The sequence below is a fragment of the Scomber japonicus genome, chromosome 12 (genome assembly GCF_027409825.1).
Source record: "Scomber japonicus isolate fScoJap1 chromosome 12, fScoJap1.pri, whole genome shotgun sequence".
NCBI lineage: Eukaryota > Metazoa > Chordata > Actinopteri > Scombriformes > Scombridae > Scomber > Scomber japonicus.
Window position 1 is genome coordinate 15,725,722 of NC_070589.1, and position 16,504 is coordinate 15,742,225.

Here is a 16,504-nt window from a genome sequence, read left to right on the forward strand (position 1 = left end):
AGAGTAGCAGTCTTCAGCTGTCTGTCCACTGTGACTCGGGACGGTCCCGCTAATACACGTTTGAGGACACACCATGTCCTTCATTCTTTTGAAAAAGAAGAGATTCAAATTTAAAGTTGAATTCGTGTTGGAGGAATTATCATCAGTTCCCTTCGTCAACGGAGTTATATTCTGTAAAGTCAGACTCATAGATGGAGGCTTTGCAGTTGAGTCTTCTCGGTAAGAAGTTTTACTATTTATAGAAGCAGCAGTTCACTGGTTGCTCAGACAAGCTCAAGTTAAATTTAAGTGAAACTTGTTCTGAACAATTTTGCCCTCTTCAGTTTTCTTTAGACACCTGTTGAGCATTTGTTGTCAGTTGTGTAGTAAATGTTTAAAGCTTGCTAACTAACGTTATTCCTATACACCACATTACTGGAGCTAACTAACATTAGATTTTACCATTAACAGTAACGTTATGTTATATTAACTCACCTTTATAACAGTTTAAAGACTCGTTGCTGTGTGCAAGCACACTCTAACACACGAGGCTGTGGTTTAGTGTGATTTTTAAAGCTGGTGAAAATAAAATAACAGGTTCATTAAAATAACATTGTGCTTATCGATGGAAATCATTCTTTTGTTAACCAGTACGACAGTTGATCAGACCAGTTGCTAAGCAACAAGTACTGTAATTTACGTTAATTTAGATTTGACTGGATTGAATCCCTTATGTCAGTCAACAATTTATTATCATTATTATTATTGTTATTATTATTATTATTATTATTATCATTATTAGTTGGAGATATTTTAATAGAAAATATACTTTGATGGTGGCTGTCTCCAGTTCTTCATTTTATAGTATTTTATAGTATGGTTATGTTATTATCTGTCCTGTTTAATAACAGCTTTGACAAACAAAACAGAATTTCCTTCCATTTCAAAGGAAAACAACAGTTTGATCTCTCGAGTCCATGGTTATAACTGCTGGTAGCACTTAAATGAGTCACACTGGAAAAAACGGACACAGTCATGTCAGCCGTGCGCCCTCATTACTTGCTGCTATGGTAACTGTCTGCCCCCAAAAACTGTCATGTAAACACTGTATTTTTAAATTTACCCTGCTCCTACCACAGCCAACTTCTTTCTACTATATACTGTAAAGGATATTGACAGTCTTGTTCATGATGTAAAGTTATGTAGTATGAAAATACCTTGAGGTGGTTTTCTAAAATGACGTTTTAGTAATAATGCAATAGCCTAATAATGTTAGAAATTGATATGTCAAAGAAAATATGAAACGTTTCCATTCCTGTGATTAGAACATTAAACCTCCTTATTGTTGCTTCTAATGATCAACAGTTCATTTTTAATACAACCCAATATCACAGGACTGTCTTCAAACAGATCCAGAACTCTTAATGTCAGAGATTGGACTAAAGTGTTACACTCATATGAGATCTGACAACAGATGAATGAATACATGAATACATAATCTAATATAATTTTGTAGGATATAGCTCATAGCCTTGAAGAACATCATAAGCTTGTTTTAAAGAATACAAGTTGCAGTATTCTTCTACATGTTAGATTTAAATTAGAAATGTGCAAAACTGTTCTTTCAGCATTCAGTATGTCTGTGTGTTTCAGTTTTTGTATGGGGTAATGTTATCAAGTGTGCTTTTCTCCTAGCGAACCGGTCCAAGCGAACTGTGTGCACTGGAAGAAGAGATTTTCCTTCATGTGCAAGATGAGTGCCAATGCTGGGACAGGTGTACTAGACCCTTGTGTGTGCCGGGTGTCTGTGCGCAAGGTACAGAACATTGTGTTTTGGGTTTTTTTGCAGCCAAGTTCTGCTTTGTTGACACTACAGTAATGAGTCCAAGAAGTGAAACTTGCATGTGCTAAGAAAATGTTCATGTGCGCAAAATCAAAAGCACTGTTAATTTGTAACCACAGTGCAGCAGCCAAGTCATTTGTAGAAAATGCTTGGAGTCACAGATTTTGTAAATTAAAGTAGTGTGTTAGATCGTAATAAAACAGGTTCATTTTTTTTTTGTCATTTCAGGAATTGAAAGGCGGAAAAACGTTTGCAAAGGTAATACTTGTTTTCTTTCTCTTCTGTGGACTGCAGTGAGTGTTGTAAACATAAAGGCTCGAGTGCGAGGGATCTATTAGAACAGTCTTATCACAAAATATGTGTGATAGCAGTTTAACCAAGTGACCTTAGAGGACTTTTCTGTTAGGCAAGTCTATTTACAAAGAATGTTTATATTGCCAATTTCCGTCTCTGGTTACTGATTGAAAACTTTGTAAATCAGAACCTCCACTATGTTAACCAATAACTATAATGAGTGAAAGAATTAGGTTATATGATTTCTCAAGTATTGAAAGTTTCATCTTAGACATAGTGTGTTTCCATAAACCTTTCTTTAAGTGCGGATTATGTCTTATATTCTCTTGTTGTAATAATAATAAAAAACAATTTAAACTCACACTGGTTGATCTCCTCTGATCCTTTGCAGCTGGGTTTTGCTGACTTAAACCTGTCTGAGTTTGCTGGGTCTGGCAGCACTACAAGAAGGTGCCTCCTAGAGGGATATGACACCAAGAACACCAGACAGGACAACTCAATTCTCAAGGTATGTCTTAGGAGTCCATACCACATTTTAGCATAGATAAACGTATTCTTACATAAATGGTCACTAGAGCAAACACTCTACTATTTAGTTCAAGTTGGATGTATTGCATGGATGGAAAAGTTGAAATTCCTCATAGTTTATTAAAGACATGTCTCAGCCTGTTATCTACAGCATGAGCCATGAGAGTACATTTAAAGTATGCAGAATGTTCTTCGGGCACAGACCCTCAATTACATTTTTCAAAATCTTATTGTAAACTTTTATTATACAACACAGGCATTTTTCTGCTTAACAAGTCAAGTTGTTTCATAGCCTAAAACTGAAAGTATTCTTCTTGTCTGTTACAGGTTGTCATCACCACACAACTTATGTCTGGAGACCCCTGCTTTAAAACGTAAGCACTTTAACCTCATGTTATAGACGTAGTTAAAAAGTATGTACATTGTTCACAAATGTCTGCATTAAGCAAGATGTAACCACAGAGGACATCCTGTCTGTCACCAAACTGAGGTGCACTCTGATATCACAGACAAACACTGAGACACACTGAGCAACATGTAATGTTGCTGCTGAGATCTTGCGACACTCTTATCACTCTTATCTATGTGCGTTAATATACACCTCACCCAGACATTAATCAACCTGTCATGAGCAACAACTGATCTGATCAGTTCAACATAGATGTTATTTATTCAGGAAAGAGTTGGTGTGTAGACCAGTTTATCAGGACATCATTTACCAGTACACTCTTGGTAAAGGCTGCACCATGTGCAAACAATTAACTTTCTTTAACAAATGCAAGTCATTCTCTGTATTCTGTCATGTTCCAACTCCCTCACAGTGTAATAAAACACATGCTGCTGCCTAGGAGACGTGTAAAGTGTGATTTCAAGGATAGCCTAGTGATTCATACCACGCAGTGTTACTCATAGTGTGTGGAGCTCAGCGGAAAGATGACGCTCTTTTTCTTTCTTTTTTTAAAATTACTCTCTGTCTGCTGTTTGTCTGCTGAGCTACTGTCATTCCTGTGTTTACAGCAGCATCTCAGCAGAAAATAAGTAACATTTCTTGTGTTGATGTCTCCTGAGCTGAATACTGCTAAAACCAATTGACATAAATAGTTGAATAGATGAGATGTGGATGTGTTTACATATCTGCAGTTTGCATACATATTACAGTATGTTGACATGTAAATTGAAAGTAAAATAATATCTTATTGTAAATTTGAATGAATCATTTTAATAATCAGTCTCTTGAGGAGCAGCAATAAGAATCAGCTTGACCTCAATGACATGCATTGTCTGAAACAAAAGTGAAAGTCATCTTAGTGCAACAGCAGATTTATACACGCCAACTTTTGACTTAGAAGTAGAACACATGAATTGCAACATGCAGCAAATGTCACGTATTCAACAATGAAGGTATAGTAGTTACTGCACAGGTATGCATAAATAAAATTCAGTTTGCATTCTAAATAAATTGAATTTACTGTCTGAGCACTTGAACAAACCAGCATGTCTTTACACAGTATCCGGCTTAAATATCAAACAATCTGGATAAGGTTTTGGACAAGAAATATAGTATCTTAGAATGAATTGGGTGATTTTTGTTCATAGAAACATTTGACAGTCCCAGGGTTAGGTCATGTATTGCTGTCTGTCTATGTGTGTATCTCATCACTGGGAGTCACCAGTTGTATGTGTGTATGTAAACAAAACACTGTTGCTAAATTACTTTAAAGGTGCTCCTCTCCATAAACGTTTGATACTTAAGGCACCAAGTTAATGCAGTACATCCTGTGTTCCCTACAGTCCCCCATCAACAGCCATGACTCTGGGAATCCCACAGGCTGAATCAGAGTGCCTGCTCGAGGAGAGGAAGGGAGGGGACAAAGACATATCCCATTCAATCACCGGTATGTGCAAACAGACTACATAGTTGAAATTACTGTAATTCCTCAGTTCTTGAGAAAAGGAAATATTTGGTCAAAGTTTAAAAATAAAAAGCATAATTGGGAAAGTGAATCTTTTAGGGTAGAACCTCAGAGAACCATCACTGCCTCTGAGTGGCAGTTTTAGCTATGATCACATTTTGTTCCTGTAAATGTTCATGAATTAATGAAATTTTTAATGTTTTGCATATTGTTTTTCTGAGTTGCTAACACTTTTTTTCATTTAGGAACTCCTGTACATTCGGTATCAGTCCCAGAGAATCTGGTAGCATATGGTCACTCAAGAACGCCCAGCTATGCGAGTCAGCAGTCAAAAATCTCAGGTACCAAACACGCAGATGCATTTTTTTGCCCTTTGATCATTAAACATTACCTCCACACTTGTTACGCAAATCAGAACTATAACCTTTTCCTACCGTCCTGCAGGTTATAGCTCAAATCACTCCAGTTTAACAGATCTGAGCCATCGGAGGAGTGCATCAGGAGGTTCTGCTTCCACAGGCATCGGTAGCATCATGGAACCCAATGAGCAGCAGGCAGAGAGAGGAGAGAAGGAGAGCAGGTCCACTCCCCCGATCTCTGCAAACTTCCATCATGCACCTGAACACCCCTCGACCCCCGCCAAGGTTCCAAGGTAATATACATAGTCACCTGGGTAAAGTCACACCTGCAGTTTTGTCCCTTTTTGCCTGTTCTAACTTTGAATCTCTCATTTAGATCACTTGAAAATTTTGAAATATTTAATTTAAAAAAACAACAAAAAAAAAAAAAACACTTTTCAACCACTGTTTGCCTGAGCGTCAAAGACTGAAACCAAAACAGTATATTGCATGTTACTCATGTGTCATGGATAAGCAGTGGGAATTGCTGCTGAATTGTATGGGAAGTACAACAGGAACTAAAATTAATGGTTTTGGATCATCAGTTTGTGTAAACTTGTTGACTATTAATTAGATTACTATTTGACTATTCATTTGTTATTCTGCGTTTATTTGTCACAACTGGCTATGATAGAAAATCTACTTTACTTTATAAGATAACTTTATAAGATTGAGATGTTTCACCACAAACATAACTAAATTATCTTATGTCTTATCCTATGAAGTATATTTTTTTAATATTCTACCTTGTTTATTATTCTTTATTAGACATCCAGTTAAACAGAACTCAATGGAGAATCAGTTGAAAAGAGTGGATGCCACCAGGGTGGATGCTGATGACATCATTGAGAAAATCCTGCAGAGCCAGGATTTCACCAGTGGCTTCTTGGACTCCAGTGCAGAGGGTGTGTACATCTAATCCATAACTTAATGGAGTTATGAGGGTTGGCTCGGAAAGTTGCCTACTATCCGGCTGATGGGATCAAATTACATTGAGGTGTCGCAATACAACTATGCAGTGTTGTGTCAAGCACTCCCTTGAAATGTTGAATGAGAATGAAATGTTCATAATGGCAAATCATGAATTGTCAACATTTTGGACCATCTCAATCTAAACGTATTTGATGAGCAATTACAGAGGTGAGGACGATATCATTTCTATGAATAGCACAAAGACAGCGATGAAAAAACTCAGTACACAGTGCTCACTGCCATGTGTCATATCCCCACCCTTAATCTAAAAAATGTCATGAAGGGACTTAGCTATCAAGTCTCTCCACAGATGTTCTTCAGAGTATGTAACAATCACAGATACGCCTTCTTGTTAGCTGTCTCACTCACTTCTAAAGTCCCCCAATCAATTGACATTTCATTCATCAGAGTGAGCCATTTTTAAAGTCTGACTGTGCACAATGATTGACAGTTTTCTTATTTTTAATGTGTCTGTTTCTGCAGAGGAGGGTCTCAAGTTGTTTGTTGGTCCTGGTGGGAGTACAGCCTTGGGAAGCCAGCACACAAGGTGGGTGTGATTATGTAACTGTGGATTGTGGGTGCCACACACCAGGCATTTACTGCAAATACTTATTCATTACAAATATGTAAAATTGGGATTCTTATAAGGAGTGTTTGTATTAACCCAATGATTTGTCATCATGTTTGTTTCTACTGTGTAAAAATCATGTTAAGATACACATCAAAGTACACACCACAGCCAGATCAGATAAACTTCCCTCATATTCATTGTGGCATTCTCTTTCAGGGTTGCAGCTGGAGCCTTTGAGCAGGTGGTGATCAAGCGCTAGGCTTTGGGAAGCATGTGCCTGTCATAAAGGGTGCCGTATTACACTGATGCAGGGGACACAAGACAGAGCGGCAGAGTGTAGGAGGCATCAGAAACTGCTCCCTCCTCACTACAGGAGAATTCATTTCTCTTATGCAATCCTGCTGCGTTACCTACAGCATCTGTAGGCCAGGAGAGCCCTCTAGTGTTCAAGAAGTGGAGTTGAAGGCCACATTGTCTGAACATTTTGGTGGCTGACACAATAGTTGTGTTGACATTTCTGTTGGTGTTCTTCTGCTCTAAGAGAACTGTAAGACAAGTGGTTAGAACGGTAAATCTACCATATTGTATTCACCCCTCCCTGGTGAATTTGTGTGTATATGTTTCTTATGTTTTTTGTTATTTAAAAAAATATGTAAAAGTCTTCAGCATGTTTTTTTTCTGGTCAAGTTACATTTTGTTTAACCATTATATTGATACCAGCAGTGTAAGTGGGTGGTGATGAAGAATGTGAAAGTGTTTCTCTTAAACTGACTGAGTAGGCCTATAGAAAAGATAATGTCACGAACTATCAAGGTGTTGTCCTCTTCAAAACTGCTAATTAATATGGATGTCACTTAAGACTCTGTGCAAGATGTTATGTGATGGGAAAATCACAGACCACCACAAGTCCTATTTTCTTAATGGAATAAGTGGTTGGAGGGGGGACTGTGTCTGTTCCTTGCAGCCTCGTTTATTTATGTAGAAGAATAGAAACTTGTGACTGTGGAACTACAGATTACAACATCTTAGCTAATATCACAAGCCCGTCTTCACTGAATCACCTCCTCACCTGGTTGTGAGGGAGGTTCACTGTATTGAAAATATAACATGATCACCATTAAGTTTTTATATTTGGTCCTTTTGGTATTATATCTAGTGTGTGTATGTCAGTTATCTAAAAAGTGAGAGCAATGAATTTATTTTTACCAACATTTTGTAAATGTGCAAAACTCAGTAAAATGTATATTTGATGCCACTTATGAAGTCATATCCATAGAATGTATACTAAGGTTAATGTGTTGAAAAAAGATATTTTATACCCACTTGGAAGCTATTATTTAGTGCGAGTCAGCAGTATAAAGGCTATGGTGTTTTTACGATTAATGTGTTGTCTTTAAGATGTTGAATGTTAATAATTTAAGGCCAAATCTGTCAATTAAAAAAAAAAAAAAGTGCACTCTGTATAACTCGTTACAACGTTTAGTGGTGCATTTCACCAGACCTTTTTGTAAAAGGTGTAAGGAGGATAATTATACACAGAATTGAAATAAAAGGGAAATAGAAAATTAAAATGGCCAAAATGGCAAATAAAGTATGTTTATCTTTTATTACTCAGGATAATCAGAGGATTATAAGAAGGAAACTGAAAGAGGAAATTGGACAATGAAATTATTAATCAATATTGTGGAAGAATAATTTAGGCCCCTATTGGGTCCTTGTATGGTCCGTGTATCTTTTGGTCATTCAATTTTACAGCTTTTACCAGCTTTTTCCTGGTCAAAAAGAGATGGGAATTTTTTTTTCATATTTAGAATAATAAAAAAATCAAAATGTTTGTACAGATACAGTCAACTCATACAAGTAACTTTGTTATTTACTTGTTGTATTTCTGAGACACCCCTGAAAGAGATAAGGTTCTGCTTAATCTGATGGGGCAATTGATTGTATGACCCATTGATACAATGTAGGCGAGCACCCACACCAGATCACACTGAAATAAATTTGAAAATAGAATTTCCGGTTTAGGCAGAAGCAATATTTCAAAATAAACGTCTACCGAGTACATCGCTATGAAAAACAAAAACCAAAATACTATAAATGCGTGCGTTTTTCAACGTACCTAAATGTAACTTTATGATAACGACATGTTATTTGTAAACAGGCCTTAGATTTGTCAGTTCCCACAGTTAAATACAATTAAAAACAATCACACATGTTTTTATTTTGAAAAACACACGCTGCCGTATCTCCTGCACAACAGACGTTACAGATCCGGTTTCACCTCGCAGCTGCACTTTAGATACAACGACGGCGGGAAGTTGTTATCATCAATTTAACCACAAATCAGCAACAACTTCACGGACGAATTTGTTAACGATCGACAACTGACTGTCTACGACTGATGGATCTGTAATCAGAAAAACGCTAACTGTACACTGAGCTCAGCGACGTTGGATCCAGCCATCATGGCGAACGTCGGAAACCAGCAACCAGCACAGGCCGTTAGCAAGCCTGCAGCAGGAAAACATGGAAATGTACTGCCCCTGTGGGGCAACGAAAAGACTATGAACCTCAACCCAATGATTCTCACCAATGTGCTGTCTTCGCCGTATTTCAAAGTTCAGCTTTATGAACTAAAGACCTACCACGAAGTTGTGGACGAAATCTATTTCAAGGTAACGTTAGCACATGCTAATCCGCATGCTAGTTAGATAACCGCTGCTCAGCCAACCTAGCGGTAGCTACTGTGTTAGCAATGTGCTGCGGCCGTCGAATAATAAGACACATAGTATAGTGTTTATTTTTTAAGTGTAGTATAATGGCCCACGAATATTAATAGTGCGGTGTTATTAATAAAATGTTTACCAGCCAGTTTGTAAAATAAGCTCATATTAGAGTTGTAATGTGTAATGACCAGTTTGCGCGAGTGGCTCCACATAGGAGCCATGTTGGGATTATCCATACATTACTGCTACTATGTAGTCTGCTGCTCTGCTCACTGTGTTTAGACTACACTTGAGTCTCCAATCACAGCGTTACAACCTTAACTAGTCCTAATTCTTTACTAGACTCGTCACATTACACTTTCACTCCACTTAGTGTACTAAAGATGTATATAGCAAAATAAATTAAATTAAAAGAAATGCTAAACTAATAAACGTGTTTATCATGACATCAAATAGGACTGAATGATAATTTTTGCTCTTTTCATTGTGAACATTTTAAATTAAGGGTTAAGGGTAGAGTGCTGGTTGCCCATATACATGCTGAAGATTATTCTGCCATAGCAATCTATTAACAAAATAGAAAGTCTTTTAAGTGAGATGTCTTTTCAATCACTGTATGTCTTGATGTGGTTGTGGTGACAGCAACTGGTGTCTGGGTTGTGTCATTGATAAGTGGTTAAAGTTAGAAGCCTTTGCAAAGTGTGGCCCATTATTTGTTACCACGGTAGTGGGGCAGCCTCACCATGCAAAGATGTTGCTGAGGCGAGACCTCTGTCCTGTCTGGTAAGTAGGCAAGCATGATATGTCTGGATAAGTAATCAACTATCACAAGGTAATTTGGCATTCTTACGGCAGTCCACTATACTCATGTGACTATGCTACAGTCATTCCACTATCTCTGACCTCACTGTAGAGATGCGTTTTACAGCATGTTGTGAGAGAATCTGTCATTGTACCAAATGTCTAGATACTGTCTGTCACTTTGGATGCATACTTTGGCCAACCATTTATCATAAAATGCATCACCATCTGGAGCTTCAGGTCATCCTCTGTGTGCTCTGTAATAGATGTGAACTTGACATCGGCCATGCTGTCTGTATGGCTTCCTCTTGGGCCAATATGTCACCTGCCAGTTGAATTGTCTCCAGGTGTAGCACTGCAGAAGGGTGTCATGAGAGTGTGTTTGCTACTACAAGCAGGGACATATTCAGATTGTGTGTTGAATTTCATCATTCTCAAAAGGAACTCATTGTCAGTGAAGTGGCATCAATGTTCTTAACACTGAGGAGTGGAACCATGGGCTTGTGATCTTTGTCAATAGTGAAGTTTTCCAGGTTGTTCAGATACTTTTTCTCATTTTAGTTTGTCTGGTACGAGAACAAAAGGCAACCAGCCATAGTTGTCCATTGTGGTCCTGAAGGAGAACTCATCCCAACTACTGTGATTAGTTCATGTGATTGTTGGTTTGCCAAATCATAAAGCTCGCAGAACCTCGAGCACTTGAATGGTCTTACCTATACCCAAGTGTTGCTGCCTTGGAGATCTATAGCTTCCAGTGATAGTCTGTTCTCTCTGGATGCACCCTTTGTCTAAACGGAGTAAACTTGATTGCATGTGTGCATCACTTCACACAAAACTGTGACTCTACTCCGCTCTGAAATCTGCTTTGACCTGTTCCGACAGCCTGTTTTGTCTCTAGTGTTCTCCAGGGTCACATCATCCAGAACACCAGAACAAGTCTGTTTCATTCTTTTTGGCCCCAAAAATTGTACCTATCAACCAACTCTTGTAAACTTTGGATGTATACCTCCACACTTTTGCCATGTTTCTGTGCCTGATGGACTCTTGCCCTCTCTTGCGGATTATTAACTGTTCTGGATAGTGTGTTATCGGGGAGATAATTGTTGAGTGCCGTGCATAACACCAGCTCAGATTGGGCGTTTTCAGTCTGTGTGTGTATAAACTTTAACATCATTCTCTCATTGCATGCAGGTGACTCACGTTGAGCCTTGGGAAAAGGGAAGCAGAAAGACTGCAGGCCAGACTGGAATGTGCGGAGGGGTAAGTGAGAAGTACGTGATTTTTATATTCCCCATCTCCCCACCATCACCACCACCACCCTAATCCCTCTCCATCTTCCTTAACAGTCTGTGGAAAACACTGGATATGACGTACAAGCAGGGCAAATTCACACGATTCTTTGGGACATGAGATTTTGTACTTCAGCGATTTAGTCAAAGGGTCAGCCATAATAATAAAGTTAGCTGTGAAAAATTTGCTGAATAAACACATTTTCGTCCTTTCTAGGTACGTGGAGTTGGGACTGGTGGAATTGTGTCAACAGCTTTCTGTCTTCTATACAAACTGTTTACTCTCAAGCTGACTCGCAAACAGCTGATGGGTCTGATCACTCACACAGACTCTCCATACATCAGAGCCCTTGGCTTCATGTACATACGGTAAGATCCATTTTGTGGAATATGTAAAAAATATTGTGGGTGCACTGCTGATAAAGATATGTCAGCTTAGTCTGACATGATCAGTCATTTGATAGCATGAGTGTCTGTGTGTAATGCTCATATTGTGGTCTCTGTCTTCAGATACACTCAGCCGCCAGCAGATTTAATAGAATGGTATGACGGCTTCCTGGATGATGAGGAGGTATGTCACTCCGGGTAATAATTTATTGTTTTTTCTCTTCATTGAACACACAACAGTCACACAACACACACTTAAAACTGTATGTCCCTCTGCCCCCTCCCCTCACCCTGTGATGCTCATGGCTGATTTTTCACCTTTGCCTTCATTTGGTTTAATTGTCCCCAGTTTTGTCCTTTTAAACCTGAGTAGCTAGGTTACTAACTTGCTCACTGCTGTGCTGCTGATTTTTGTCAGGGTAAGTACCATATATGATGCTGAGTTCATCTTTTAGTCAAATGTTATATTAAGGCATGCTCTCTGTTTTTGACAAGATTTTAACAGGACTTGTTGCACAAAACTGAATTTGCTATAAATGGCAATTGGAGCATACACACACACACACACACACACACACACTGCATTCATCTCTTGCTATTACAATATAATTTGATTTCAGGTGTGCAACCAGGCCTCCTTTTATTGTTCTGTTGCATTATATTTGAATTGATCATATATAATCATACCCAACTGGTTAATTCCCCTGTTTTTTTCTTTAGATGCCCATTGTGCAGCAGGTGAATTGGAAATTGTATCTCAGCACTGTTGGTTTGCGTGTGTGAGTGCAAAGCGGCTGTTCTCTACACTCTAAAGTTGACAATTATTCAACTGGTGTGCACTTACCTATCGGCTCCAATCTGTGTTTACACTGGGGGTGATTTTTATCCTCTGATAGTCTTTTAAGAGTTCATTATGCTGAAGGGAGAGTGGACAAGGAAGCCAAGGCTTCTCTCTCTTTGTCCCCTCGGCACAATGAGGATGTGTCATTGTTTTCAGATACTCCTCTCACTTCCCTTCATGTGCAGTCTGTAAAGGGCAGACGCAGTAACTTTTTAAAGTCGCTCTTTTAAACTGGTGATATGAAGGAAAGAGGAAAGGATCTTACAAACATAACAACCCTGACTATCAAAGCTCACTTTGTAAATACAGACGCCATGAACTGCTAGCCAGTTTAGATGAGGAAAACATTTTGTGATATTTATACTTTTTCGTTTCCTCTATTGTGAATTAAAAGTAAAGCCAGGTACATTTGATTGATATGAGAGATTAAGCTAGATGAACAGAGGTGAAGGTTCAGTACTTGGTCATCACAAACTGCTTTTTGATTTGAGGCAAGATTGAAAAAGCAATCAGATTTACCTGTGCCTTGTCTGTGTGTGCTAATTGAGTTTCTGTGGCTGTTTCCCACTGTTTGATTCTAGGAGCTTGACGTGAAGGCAGGAGGCGGCTGCGTGATGACCATTGGAGAGATGCTGCGCTCCTTCTTGACCAAACTGGAGTGGTTCTCCACTCTGTTCCCCCGTATCCCAGTGCCTGTGCAGAAGATCATTGACCAGCAGATGAAGGCGAGGCCTCGTAAGGTCGCTCAGAAGGAAACACCGGAAGAAGAGGCTGAGTTTACAGAGCCTGCAAAGCAAGGGGAACGCCGCCGCTCTAGGTGACAAATTAGATAATTTAATAACACTTTTTATGTTCACATGTTCTTTAGAAAAGCTAACAAAAGCCTAAACACACCATGGTGTGCACACACCAGTTTGGTTAGTTGTCCTGCATGTTTACACTTTTTCTCAGAAGTCTGTGAGTGACTTCAGCAATTTGCCAACATAACTCAGTCCGACTTTAGCTAAAGGTCTTTTCATAAAGGTGTAAATGACTAATTGAAATGAATCTCACTCATAAGTGTGACGATGCAGCCTCTGAAAATAAGATATGGTTGACTTTAGTGTCAGTAGTCAGTTTTTTGCTTTGGTTTTACTGTCTTAAGTTGTTAAAACTAATGGTACTGTTCTCTCCAGGACCCCCAGACGGACACCGAGCCCCAGGCGATCTCCTAAACGGTCAAGGAGCAGGAGCCACCATCGCGATCGAGAACGCCATGGTCCAAGCTTTGACCGCGAGCTGGAGAGGGAGCGTGACCGGCAGAGGAAGGAGAGGGAGGGCAGGGACCGAGATAGGGACAGAGGGGACAGAGGAGACAGAGGAGACAGGGAGAGGCGACGATCCCGAAGCACAGACAGAAACCAAGACAGACGAGAACGTAGAAGAAGCCGCAGCAGCAGCCGGGAGCGAAGAAGCGAACGTAAAGACAAAGAGAGGGACGGAGGAGATGACAGGGGCAAGAGGAAGGACAGGGATCACCACAAAGACCGCGGCACTGAGAGGGAGCGGTCTAGGGATAAAAAGAACAGGGGAGAAACTGATGACAGGAAGCATAAAGACGACAGGGACAGGCACAGAGAGGAGAGGAAGGCAAAAAGGTCGAGTCGGAGTCGAAGCAGGGAGAGGAGGCACAAAAGTGGGGCGGAGGAGAAGAGCAGGAAGAAAGAGCGCACCCACAGCAGAGAAAAGGACAGGGAGAGAGACGGAGAACAGCGTTCCCACAAACGTAGTGGTAGCAAAGACAGGAGCCATCATCAGCGAGAGTCCAGTAACGATCATAGTAAACATAGCGAACGCAGAAGGAGTCAGAGCACTGAGTAAATGTCACCTTGGAGCAATATTACTTCTACTCCTGTGTTTTTCTTCCTTTTTTCTACCCAGTTGTCTAGTCTGTTGTTTTGTGCTACAGAGAATGAACGTTAGCACATCGGACATCTGGAATCGTCGTCTTTGGCCGATGTAATGTTGCTTTACGTTTATGTTTTCCTGCCTTTTTCACTCCCCCAGTAAACCCAGTTAGTCTTCACTTGACATTTGAAAAGTGGGAAAAAAATGGCATTTTAATTTTCTACGGTTCATTTTTGGCCCCTGAAAGATGTGGGTTTGTATATAATGTTTCAGAGGCTGTCTACACATGAAAAGTGGTCTGAGTTGCATTCATTGCTGGGTTGGGCACAGTCACGCTGAGCTCAACACTGATTTGTTTTCTAAAATTTTTGTAATCTCTAGATAGGAACTGTTATGTTCAGGCTGTACATAAGCTGACAAACCTTTTTTAAGAATTTGGCTAATATTACAGTTTTACATGTTTAAGCTATATTGTGATTAGTTACACTTGAAGAGCCAGCATCTAACAGTTGAACTTCAAATTTGAGCACAGCAGCGATTACGACTCAAGCCGGCACAAAGCAATTATGTCCATGACCATGTGTAGACAACCTGAGAATGTTTTAATCCCCTCATGGGCCATCTGCAAAGGGTAATTTTTACTACACACACTGAGCCCTGCTTGTGCTGTGTTTGGGTTATTGCTCTGTTGCATTTTGTTTTCTAATAAAACACTTTTACGAACAATGCGTTTTCTTGTTTTAATAGAAGTGCATGCAAGTGTCACACAACTATAGAAATGGAAACATTTCCTGGAGATTCAAAAGCTGAATGCAAACAATATTTTTGACAGTTTTATTACAATGTAGTTTAAAAACATTTTCCATATTAAATATACATTCAGAAATGGCATGTGAAACACTTCCTGATATATTACCTTTTGGAGATTACTAATATATAATTTACAAAAGTGACTACAATATAAAAAGCAAGAGGAACAAAGCCCCAGATATAAAATATATAACCTCAACCAACAATAGACAAAACATGTACCTCAATGAAGGACAGAATAGAGGAACCATACAGCCTGGCCTGAGTACCCTTTAAATCACTAAATGGTGTAAAATACAGGAATTCCCTGTTAATGTGTCAGCTGTTGAAGTTTATGGTAAACTAATAGAAATGCAAATGTCAGTGCATCCTACACAAATTCCCATAATCTACCAAGTCAAACTACTGTGCTTCATGTAAATTGGAAAAATGATTTGTCAAACATTGACAGAAAGACCATCACATTTTAGTCGGGAGTGTTGTGTAGACATCTCTGTTTTTCTATTGGTCGAGCCCCTCTCCTGTTTGCACACACAGAGGCTCAGACTCCGGTCCACTTGTGGCTGCGTTCCTGGCCAGCACAGAGAAACAGTAGGTGGAACTGGGGCTCAAGTCAGTGAGAATGACGCTTTCTCCATACACTGTTAACTCCTGAGACTTGTTGGAGCTGCCCTGAAGCCTGATAACCACACTGTAATGGGATGCAGCATCTACTTGAGACCACTCAACAAAAATAACTGTTGACATCGCCTGTGTGAGGTGCAGCATGGGAGCTGAGAGGCCTCCTGCTGAGAAAAAAAAGCCACAGTTGTGAAAAATGTCCTAGAAGACTTTTGTGTCCAATACAGATTGAAATGAGGAATTAATGTGAAGATTGCATCAAAGCAAATATATTTTCAAAACATCTCTTTCAATTAGCTGTGAAATAGCCAGCCATTAAAAGACCAGTGCAAGACTTAATACTGCTATTTTGCTCAACTATTTAGTGTATGAATACTTTATTAGAAACTATAGGAAACTATGAAGGGTCCAATATTATACAACTTACTATTCTCTGGCATCTGTTCACTGAGATCTCTCCTTCTTCGTGCTTGTGTTTCCACTGAAGAGAAAGCTTTATCAGTTAGTTTGCAAAACAAACAAACAAAGATGACTCTTAGTATAGATGTTTCATACAAGGTTACAGCGTCTTCTCCATCCATGCATCCATCAGTTCTTACCATTTGTGACACTTTTTGCTTCACTTTCTCCAGCTGCATTGCTGG

The 16,504-nt window shown here is 39.4% G+C and overlaps 2 protein-coding genes across 2 annotated transcripts; both read left to right on the plus strand.

The window, feature by feature from the left end:
* Positions 1–13: 13 nt before the first annotated feature.
* Positions 14–8,004, plus strand: LOC128368840 (protein FAM102B-like). The gene is made up of 11 exons (XM_053329728.1): positions 14–219; positions 1,675–1,795; positions 2,051–2,080; positions 2,508–2,624; positions 2,972–3,018; positions 4,436–4,539; positions 4,803–4,898; positions 5,002–5,209; positions 5,724–5,860; positions 6,411–6,474; positions 6,715–8,004. Exons 1-11 carry the CDS (start codon positions 74–76, stop codon positions 6,755–6,757), a joined length of 1,113 nt encoding a protein of 370 aa, XP_053185703.1. The 5' UTR covers positions 14–73; the 3' UTR covers positions 6,758–8,004.
* A 645-nt stretch (positions 8,005–8,649) lies between these two features.
* On the plus strand, positions 8,650–15,149 carry prpf38b (pre-mRNA processing factor 38B). Its single transcript, XM_053330316.1, has 6 exons — positions 8,650–9,173; positions 11,217–11,285; positions 11,532–11,683; positions 11,825–11,885; positions 13,124–13,359; positions 13,718–15,149. The coding sequence occupies exons 1-6, from the start codon at positions 8,964–8,966 to the stop codon at positions 14,400–14,402; spliced, it is 1,413 nt and encodes a 470-aa protein (XP_053186291.1). The 5' UTR covers positions 8,650–8,963; the 3' UTR covers positions 14,403–15,149.
* Positions 15,150–16,504: the final 1,355 nt, after the last annotated feature.